General features: G+C 46.2%; 1 protein-coding gene across 2 annotated transcripts in view; it reads right to left on the reverse strand.

The window, feature by feature from the left end:
* Positions 1-1,365: 1,365 nt before the first annotated feature.
* The window catches only part of per3 (period circadian clock 3), an 18,787-nt gene continuing 9,854 nt past the window's right edge, over positions 1,366-10,298 (reverse strand). For both annotated transcript variants that reach the window (XM_060858554.1, XM_060858555.1), the window contains exons 10-23: positions 10,171-10,277; positions 9,721-9,877; positions 9,449-9,557; positions 7,049-7,177; positions 6,802-6,910; positions 6,449-6,575; positions 5,812-5,948; positions 5,517-5,717; positions 5,185-5,430; positions 4,179-4,903; positions 3,888-4,080; positions 3,571-3,754; positions 2,948-3,098; positions 1,366-1,944 (exon numbers count right to left, since the gene is read on the reverse strand). In XM_060858554.1, coding sequence (XP_060714537.1) covers positions 1,810-1,944; positions 2,948-3,098; positions 3,571-3,754; positions 3,888-4,080; positions 4,179-4,903; positions 5,185-5,430; positions 5,517-5,717; positions 5,812-5,948; positions 6,449-6,575; positions 6,802-6,910; positions 7,049-7,177; positions 9,449-9,557; positions 9,721-9,877; positions 10,171-10,277 — 2,710 coding nt within the window. In that variant the 3' untranslated portion in view covers positions 1,366-1,809. The remainder of the gene's footprint in view (positions 1,945-2,947; positions 3,099-3,570; positions 3,755-3,887; positions 4,081-4,178; positions 4,904-5,184; positions 5,431-5,516; positions 5,718-5,811; positions 5,949-6,448; positions 6,576-6,801; positions 6,911-7,048; positions 7,178-9,448; positions 9,558-9,720; positions 9,878-10,170; positions 10,278-10,298) is intronic.

The following is a 10,298-nucleotide window of genomic DNA, read 5'->3' on the forward strand; positions in this document are numbered from 1 at the left end:
TTGGCTGCAAAAGATTAAATTAAATCGATTAGTTAAAGTGCTGGCTTTAAATCTCACGTGGGCCGCACGTCGTCCGTATATGACAGGTACTCGATAATTTTCTGGACGACGTCACGAACATTAAACTGAACGTCGAGAACAAAAAAAACGTCAGTAAAACGCTCCCGGTTTAATATTTTATTCTTCGACTTTTTATTCTTTTCACTTTGGACGCTTTCTCTACTCTTTAAAGGATTAAAAAAAAAAGGACCTGAGTTGGGGATTAAAGCAGAAATTAGATGTAAAATAACCTTTATTAAAAAAAAAAAAGAATTCTCAGTGTGAGCGTACGTCAGGGAGGAAGAACTGTTTATTCCTTAATGTAGAACTTTAAAACCTAAAGAGCTTAAAGGTGGGGTCTCCGATTTTTGAGAAATGCTTCAGAAAACCGAGTCGGGCCGAATACTAAACAAAAAACAAAACAAACGTGTAGCCAATGAGCAGAAAGGGGCGGGGCTTGTCAATATGGGCGGAGAGAATGTTCAGTGTGAATGTGTGATATTAGCAGAAAGGGGCGTGTCTTGTCAAAATGGGCGGAGAGTGTTCAGTGCGCATGTGTGACATCAGCAGAAAGCGGTTTTAACATTGACATGGAGGATAAAAACAAAGAAAGAAAGAGAAGAAAGACTTACGATAAGGTAAGAAGTAGGACGTGTTAATATAGGATCAGCTTTCCAGCGCTGGAGAGAACTGAAGGAGCAGGAAGTTGGTCACATATTCACAGATTGGAGTTTCCTGAGTCAATAACTCCTGAGCTAAACGCTGTTACTACACAAATAACACCTCTTTTCTATCGTAGTAATGTAGAGACGCAGCTACAACCGTGTTTTGTGTAGTAACAGTGTTTAGCTCAGGAGTTATTGACTCGGGAAACTCCAATCTGTGAATATGTGACCGACTTTACTTAAGACGCCGAGGCGCTTTTTTCCAGTATTTTTATCTGCAATCGTATTGTTCTTCCCTTCAGCTATGATAAAGACACGTTTCTTTCCATTAGTCGCCTGGGTTACGTATGTATGTGTGGGCGGAGCTATCAATACAGGGGTGGGACCCATTTGGGTTAGGGGCGTGTTTGTTTTGGTGATTTTATGTGTCAACATTGGCTTTCAAACATCGGAGACCCCACCTTTAATGTGAACCACATACGCATATTTATACGCATGTCATATTTATTTTAAAATGTGGCAGAAAATTAATAATAACGCTTAAGAAATAATGACGGCGCGTAGAGCGGAAAAGCCGTGCGAAAGGAACCCACGCGAGACACGAATGAGCTGATCTTCAACATAGAAAGTCTATCAAATACTGAACGCAGCAGCGAGAAAGTGTGTAAGAACGTCTGGTGCATTTTAAGGGCAAACACTCAGGACATCATTTACATACCGCCGATCGGAATAAAGACAACAGACAAAAGAATAAAAATATAAATCACAGCTTAGAGCATCGATATACAGTGCAATTAGATTTTAGTTGACAAGGTGCTCATTTATGTTCCTCAGGATAAACACACCGATCAAACACCGACCGCTCGGAGTCTTCATATAAACACAGTGAAACCCAAACCGTAAGAATAGAAGAAATCAATACTGATATAAATTACACAACATTCACAGTTGAGTGGTTCCAATGTTCAACACCAACAAAGGTCAGTCTCTCATGGCACAAGCTCCGCCTCTATCCTGCCCCTCCCCTTACGGTGACCGGGTGATGTGTAATGATGGTCCAGCTCAGTGAAAAGTTTTTCGACTGGAAGTGCTAAGAGAAGCCGCTTCAGGTGTCAGAGACGTGGTTGATGTCCTCTGTGGGACAGTCCTGAGCGGACGAGCTGTCTGGTGTCGGCAGACTGGGACTGTGTGTCGCCGTGACACTCGCTTCCATAGTAGTGGGGTTACAGCTCAGACATCCCTGAAACACGTACAACACACGTTTATTTGCTCTGTGAAAATAACCGTTATTAAAAAATCCATTTTGTCAGGGTTAGGGTTAGGCCACACACACACACACACTCACACTCACACCCACACACACACACACACACATTCACACTCACACACACACACACACACATTCACACACACACCAACACAAACACACACACTCACACACACACACCCACAAACATACACAAACACACACCCACAAACACACACATACACATTCACACACACCCACAAACACACACAAACACACACCCACAAACACACACATACACATTCACACCCACAAACACACACACTCACACACACACACACAAACACACACCCACAAACACACACAAACACATTCACACACACACACACACCCACAAACACACACACCCACAAACACACACACACAAGCGCACACATACATATACTCACACACCCACACACACACCCACTCACACAGACACACACACATACAAACACACACACACATACACACACAGACACACACAGACATACACACACGCATATATATACACACACACAGACACATACACCCACAGCTACACACACACACCTACACCCACTCACACAGACACACACAGACACATACACACATATATACACACACACCCACACCTACACACACCCACACACACACCTACACCCACTCACACAGACACACACACACAGACATACACAGACACATACACACACACACACACAAACACACATATATACACACACACCCACACCTACACACACCCACACACACACCTACACCCACTCACACAGACACACACACACAGACATACACAGACACATACACACACACACAAACACACATATATACACACACACCCACACCCTCACACCCAAACAAACTCTCAAATTAAAGGGTGTCATTACTTTTGTCACAAACGAAATGTGTTCTATCGAGTCAGACACTCATACTGTATGTAAATGTTAATGGACTTTCTTACATGTGTGTTTATCTCCTCTGGTACACTGCGATACTGGATCCAGGAATGAACCTCAGCCAGCTCCTCCTTCTGCTCCTGAGTGAACCACGGCTGCATGGGCTGCAGGAGGAGCAGCTTCTCACGGTCCTCCTTCAGAACCTGTGCCTGGTCCCTGTACACAGGTGTAGACACATAAAACAATGCCCATGGTCACACACACACACGCGCACACACACTCATCCCTAAACAAACACACACTTTTTTCCTGCACAAGGTAAATATTCAGATTCAACTTCCAGCTTAGAGTCAGAAAAGGAAGGTGCTCAGTGAGCTTCATCTTCAGTCAGTCTATATCTCCATCCACAAACTGTGCTACGTAAGTCACCTCAGCCAGCTGATTAGCGGTGGTCTCATTGTAAACCGTCACCTAGATTCACCTACCTCAGGGGAAACAGGGTGGACAGTGCAATGAGACAACTACCATGGAGAGAACTACCTCGGCGAGTGTGACTGGTCGCGCTAAACACTTTCCCCTGTGGACAGAGATGACCCAGACAGTAATGTTCCTATCATGTTCTTACAGGAATGACAGGGTGCTCCAGCTGATGGAGACACAACCTACATGCCTGCCTGAGCTTGGGTACCTGGGATAGATCTGATAGGTCATCATGACCGGCTCTGGCGTGCACTGGATCATGGTCCACAGGGAGTCCTCTACACGCTTGTCGAAGCTGGAACGCTCCGGCGCGTCCTGGTTCTTCCTGGTCTTACGGGACGTGTCTGAAGAGTCATTGCTGGCAAAGTACTTGCTGCTGTTGCTGCTGCTGCCTTTTGGATCAGAAATTTTGGGTCAGTCAAAATAAGCACAACTAAAAGCTAGACCAAAATAAACAGCACTAAGTCGTCAAGTTCAGCGATTTCCCTTTAAGCCACGGCCCCAAATCGTAGACCTTGATTGTACCTGTATGGCTTGTGGAGGTACCGTTGGAGCCCAGACCCGAACCCGAAACCAGAGAAGCCCCGGACTCTCCAGATCCGCTACCCGAGGCATTGGAGCCGGTTCCGGAGCGAGCGTCCTCGTGCAGCAGCAGGTCCAGCAGCACGCTAGAGGTGGACCGAGCATCCTGATTCCCTGAATCGCTGGGAGCGTCCTCCTTAAAATATTAAAGGTAATAACAGACAGCAGAGAGTCATAAACAGTCGTAGACTCCATCGTTAAACACGGCTTTCTACCACAAAGAAGTCTATTCACCTTGTTATGCTGCTCGCGCAGGCTTTCGGCTCGGCCCGTGTCGTCCTGCGAGGCGTTCGGCTTGGGCAGTTCCTCCTGCAGCAGGTTGAGCTGTAGCGGACTGCTGGACCTGGAACTGGAAAACAGTGCTGTGGGCTGAGCGCCATCCATGTCGTCTTCCTGCCACGCGGACGAGATCGGTGAAGACAGGAACGCTCCAGAGGACGAAGGCATTAAGCTTGGGCCATTGTGAGCGGGTGGATTCTCCATCAGAGACATAAAGGAAGGCTGAGGAGCCGGTGGAGGCACTAATCCACATGGATTCACACCTGGTACACCTGCCATGCCTGGTACTGCCTGGGGATAGATGGTGTAACTGGCAGGATAGGGCATGATGACGGCCATGACGGGGGACATGAAAGGATTCATGACTTGCATTAACGGCTGCGTGTGTTCAGGTTGTACCACCACAGAAACGCCAGGTGGCTGCATGGCAATAGGTTGAGGTGGGACGGGGTAATAAGGTGGCTGAACAGGCATCAGCATTGGTGAAAAAACGTTGGGTTTGGGGTTGGAAGATTCGGATGAGGAGTTATTAGGTGCAGACGTAGTTATCGGCAGGAAGTGTCCAGGCCGTGAGCCGTCGCTGTCGGACGAGGCTTGAGGCTTTGCACGCTTGTGTCTGGGTTTGCCTGAATGGGATCTGTTCCAATCTCTTGTGCTCAGGGGCCTTATGGCGCAATCACCTACGAGACAAAAGACACATCAGTGCAAAGTTAGTGTGATTTCTTAAAAACATTACTTAGTATTTACATACTAGCAAGCTAAATAATTAAATAATAATTAAAAGACTTTCTTACTTTTAAAGCAAAATATTTTCTAAAATGTTCATGAACATCAGGAGAAACATTTCTCCAAGCTTTGATTTGATTGGTCAACGCACGTAAGGGTTGGATTATTACATTTTTTCCAGTAATTCAATAACAGTCGACGTTCATGTAAAAATAAATGATGGATATCTAAACACCTCTGTGGTTGGAGTGCGCCATGCTGCTGTTGTCCTGTTGGAGGTATGAGCTATATGGGCTCTCCAGGATGCGATGCCTGAAGCGGTCCACGTACTCCTGCTCCTCTTTCTGTGTGTGTGCAGACAGCACCTCCTTTGTCAGGCCCACGAGGTGAAACTCCTCAGGAGTCGTGGTGGAGGAGCCGGCGGCCGGGCGCGACGGTGCCGGAGCCGGGTCAGCCAGTTCGCTTCCCATCGGTGCGTCCTCTAGAGCCGCCACAGACAGAGAAAACAATGAGCAAGTCCGTGTGTGTTTAGTAACTCAGATTGAGTTCACTTTTATGGCTACTAACCAGATTCAGGCTGGGGAACGTGCACGATGGTGCTGCTGTAGCTGCACTGGCTGGTCAACGACACCACACTCATAGCTTTAGTAGACATAGTGATGTCAGTCAGCGGAGCTCCGACAACAGCTGCTGTCGTGTGTGCGATGGTCACCGCGGATCCGGCTGAAACCTGGCTCTCCTGACCAGCACTCGCTTCCATGGCTGCCTCTAAAGGGAAAGAGATGCATTAGTAACACACACAGTGACATTATTACAAAAAAAATGACACGCAGCTCCTGCTGTTAAACACACAGCTCTTTACCCTTGGCATTAGTTCTGTCCTCCGGCGGAGCCGCAGCGGTCTTGTCTTCCTCCGAAGTGGTAGAAGAAGACGAGGTAGCGATGGATAAGGATTCGCTTTTCCGCTTCATGGCCGGGCCACTACAGCTCTCCAAGTACCTGCAGGAAGTGAAGGAGACGTCTGAAAATATCTATATACACTTTCATTCATTCATCTTCTACCGCTTATCCGAACTACCTCGGGTCACGGGGAGCCTGTGCCTATCTCAGGCGTCATCGGGCATCAAGGCAGGATACACCCTGGACGGAGTGCCAACCCATCACAGGGCACACACACACACTCTCATTCACTCACACATTATGGATAATTTTCCAGAGATGCCAATCAACCTACCATGCATGTCTTTGGACCGGGGGAGGAAACCGGAGTACCCGGAGGAAACCCCCGAGACACGGGGAGAACATGCAAACTCCACACACACAAGGTGGAGGCGGGAATCGAACCCCCAACCCTGGAGGTGTGAGGCGAACGTGCTAACCACTAACCCACCGTGACCCCCCGAAAGAGCATGTTTGGTACTCAAAAAAATAACAAAACTTCTAAAAAAGTTATTTAGTCTCAGAGCTGCTGTTATTGAAAACGAATCAACACGTCTCACCTAAAGATGCTGTCCACACAGTTAATCTGCTGGTAAGATGGAATGCGCGGCTGCTTCCTGTGCGAGTCCTCAAGGGAGCTTCGGAGATTCTGAAACTTTAAACGCTGACCATCATGAAGGAGGGGAGCTGGAGTTTGAATTTAGGCAGGTGGAGGTCCACACACACACACACACACACACACACACACACAACAGAATGAAGTTAAATGATTTCTGCTGGTGTTTAGATGCTTTTGCACGGCTGATCAGTTCAGCATTGAAGACTCCGACTCATCGTCTGTAGATTATTAACTAAACGTGCGATTTTATTCTAAAGCATGAACATACAAGCGTGTGTGTAGTTTTCTTTTCACCTGTGCTACCTTTCCCTGCCGTCGGGACTTTTCTCCGAGATTCCAGATACGGCCGCTGACCCCCGCGCTTCACTTTATTAACATTAGTACATATCTGCTGGAGGGAAACCTACAAAAAAAATAAACACCTGCTCAACAACACTGTAGTAAAGAGTGTATACGATCCCAGGGAGATTTATCTTAACATTATCATCTGTTATCGCTGTTATTTTTAAAAAATAAAATGTAATGGTGAAGCTGGTCTTACCGCCTCTCGGTGTGAATCTTCCCACAGGTTCCCATTGCTGTCACTGGATGAAGCCACGCTGATGTAGTGCTCATGGGAACCGTTGCTGCCCAGGCTGCCGTAACCGCTCGAGCCGTTAGTGTGGACGGGCTACAAGAAGAGGAAGAAGTGGATTTATTATAACATGTAAAGTGTTTTCATCCTGCTGGGATCAAATGTGTCTACATCCTTTCTCATAGGTCAATACCTATGTGTGTGTGTGTGCGCGTGTGTATGTGTGTGTGTATATGTGTGTGTGTATATATGTGTGTGTATGTGTGTATGTATGTGTATGTGTGTGTGAGTATGAATGTGTGTGTATGTGTGTGTATATATGTATGTGTGTATATATATATATATGTATGTGTACAGTTGAGGCCAAAATTATTAGCCCCCTTATGAAATTAGACAAAACTCTTGATTTCTCCATGGAAATGACCATTAACAACAAGTGTTTTATAGTGTGTTTGTTTCCAAAATAACAAAGACAAAATCTCCACTAAGTTTGATTAGGATATTTAATTGAAATAGTGAGTTGAAACAAGAAAGGGCAAAAATGAAACGTCCAAAATTATTAGCCCCCGGTCATTAATAGTTAATAGTGAACCCTTTCTGAGCCACAACTGACAACAACCTCTTAGAGTAGTTCTTTACTAGGTTGGCACAGGTTTCCTGAGGGATTTTAGCCCATTCTTCCATTGCAAATTGCTCCAGCTGGTCCAAATTACGTGGTTTCCGAGCATGGACATTCACTTTGAGCACTCGCCACAGATTCTCAATAGGATTGAGGTCTGGGCTCTGTGCGGGCCACTCCAGGACCTTTGTTTTGGTATCCTTCAGGAACTGTTGGACCAATTTCGATGTATGCTTTGGGTCATTGTCTTGTTGGAAGACCCAGCGACGACCTAAGGCTAGACTACGAGCAGATTTCTGCATATTATCCCTCAAAATGTCAACATAATTTTCTTTTTTCATGATGCCATGCACCCGAACAAGGCTCCCTGTGCCTGAAGCTGCAAAACAGCCCCACAGCATGATGCTCCCACCACCATGTTTAACTGTGGGAACTGTGTTCTTAGGGTTGAAGGCCTCACCCTTTCTTCACCAAACATAAGCAACATCCATGTGCCCAAACAGTTCCAGTTTAGTCTCATCAGACCAAAGCACAGACTCCCAAAACTCATCTTTACCTTTCAAATGTTCACGGGCAAACCTCAGTCTAGCTGTGATGTGCCGCTGTTTGAGTAAAGGGGTTCTTCTGGGACGATGGCCCTGAAGCCCACCACGATGAAGAGCCCTCACAACTGTGTTCCTTGAAACATCAACTCCAGAAGAGGCCAGGTCAGCAACAATCATCTTGGCAGATGTCTGGGGCATCTTGCTGATATCTCTGACTATTTTCCTCTCCAGGGTTCTTGAAATCTTGCGCTTACGACCACGCCCAGGTTTGTTTCTTACAGAATTTGTCTCCTTGTACTTGGCAATGATGCAACGTACGGCGGTTCTAGACACTGTGAAAAGCTTGGAAATGGCAGTATAGCCTTCCCCCTTATCATGAGCCTCCACTATCTTCTTTCTGAGCTCAAGACTGATTTCCTTTGTCTTTGGCATGGTGAGTAAAAGTAGTCTCTCCCAATAATGTGTTCAAGTGCCCTGTTCCTTGGAGTCCTTTAATGCTGATTGAATGCCCAGGTGTTGTTAGGAAGCCAATTGACTGCACAGGTGTGGTTTGAAAGCTGATTGATTAATTAGGTGTGGTTTGAAAGCTGATTGATTAATTAGGTGTGTTTTGAAAGCTGATTGATTAATTGGGTGTGTTTTGAAAGCAAATATTCACAAGGGGCTAATATTTTTGACCACCCCATTTTCACTATATTTGATTATAAAGCAAGCCTAAAAATGTATTTTATATTCCAAAATGTACCAAAAGCTACTAAATAGCACTGGCGAATGTTTGATTATATCAAGTTTTATCAATGCTGCAAACATTGGAAAGATCTTTAGGAAAATGTTCCAAAATTCCTGGGGGGCTAATAATTTTGGCCTCAACTGTACGTGTGTGAGTTTGTATATATATTTGTGTGTGTATGTTTGTATGTGTGTGTATGCGTGTTTGTGTGTATGCATGTGTGTGTGTATGTATGTGTGTGTGTGTGTGTGTGTGTATATGTGTGTGTATATGTGTGTGTGTGTGTGTGTGTGTGTGTGTGTTTGTGTGTCTCACCTGTAGGAAGAGCTTGTAGATCATGGCCTCAATTCTTTTATGTATATGTGTGTGTGTGTGTGTGTGTGTGTGTGTGTATGTATGTGTGTATGTATGCGTGTATGTATGTGTATGTGTGTGTGTGTGTGTGTGTGTGTGTGTGTGTGTGTGTGTCTCACCTGTAGGAAGAGCTTGTAGATCATGGCCTGCAATTCTTTGACATTTTCAGTCATGATGTGAAGGTCTGCTTTACTCTTTGCAGCAAACACATCCTCGTTCAGAGGCCCTCTGCGCACACACACACACACACACACACACACACACACACACACACACACACACAGATGTTAGTGAATCCTTTACACAAACAAGGTTTCCATGTTTTATCTTTTGAACAATTCATTCTTGTCCTAATTGTTATGTGTAAGTCTCAGAGTGTTTCTTTGCTTACGTGCGGACTTTGTGTCGGCCGATGATAAAGGCCACCTTGCGGCTCCAGGGGTTGACGAAGCTGGACCAGCTGGTGTCCAACGTCACGTAGTCTCCGTTCTGACAGCGGAAGCGAATCGGTGAATGTTCAAACGGGGGCTGACCTGCGAATTTCAGAACTGTAACAGGAACAAAGAGCACGATAGTAAGTTCATCTTAGACCTGGTTTATACATGATGTGCAGTGACTCTGCTCACACACACCGCTCACACACACTGCTCACACACACCGCTCACACACACCGCTCACACACACCGCTCACACACACCGCTCACACACACCGCTCACACACACCGCTCACACACACCGCTCACACACACCGCTCACACACACCGCTCACACACACCGCTCACACACTCTGCTCACACACTCCGCTCACACACTCTGCTCACACACTCGTAAATGTGTGTACTTTTTCGATGCACCGCCAGCATGAGGGTGCGGTCCTCGGGGTGGAGGCGGGTCAACACTGACGTGCCAATCAGGTCCTGAGGGAGGTAGCCAAGCAAAGGCACAGCACTGGAAAACAAACACACACAC

This window comes from Tachysurus vachellii, chromosome 22, assembly GCF_030014155.1.
Source record: "Tachysurus vachellii isolate PV-2020 chromosome 22, HZAU_Pvac_v1, whole genome shotgun sequence".
NCBI lineage: Eukaryota > Metazoa > Chordata > Actinopteri > Siluriformes > Bagridae > Tachysurus > Tachysurus vachellii.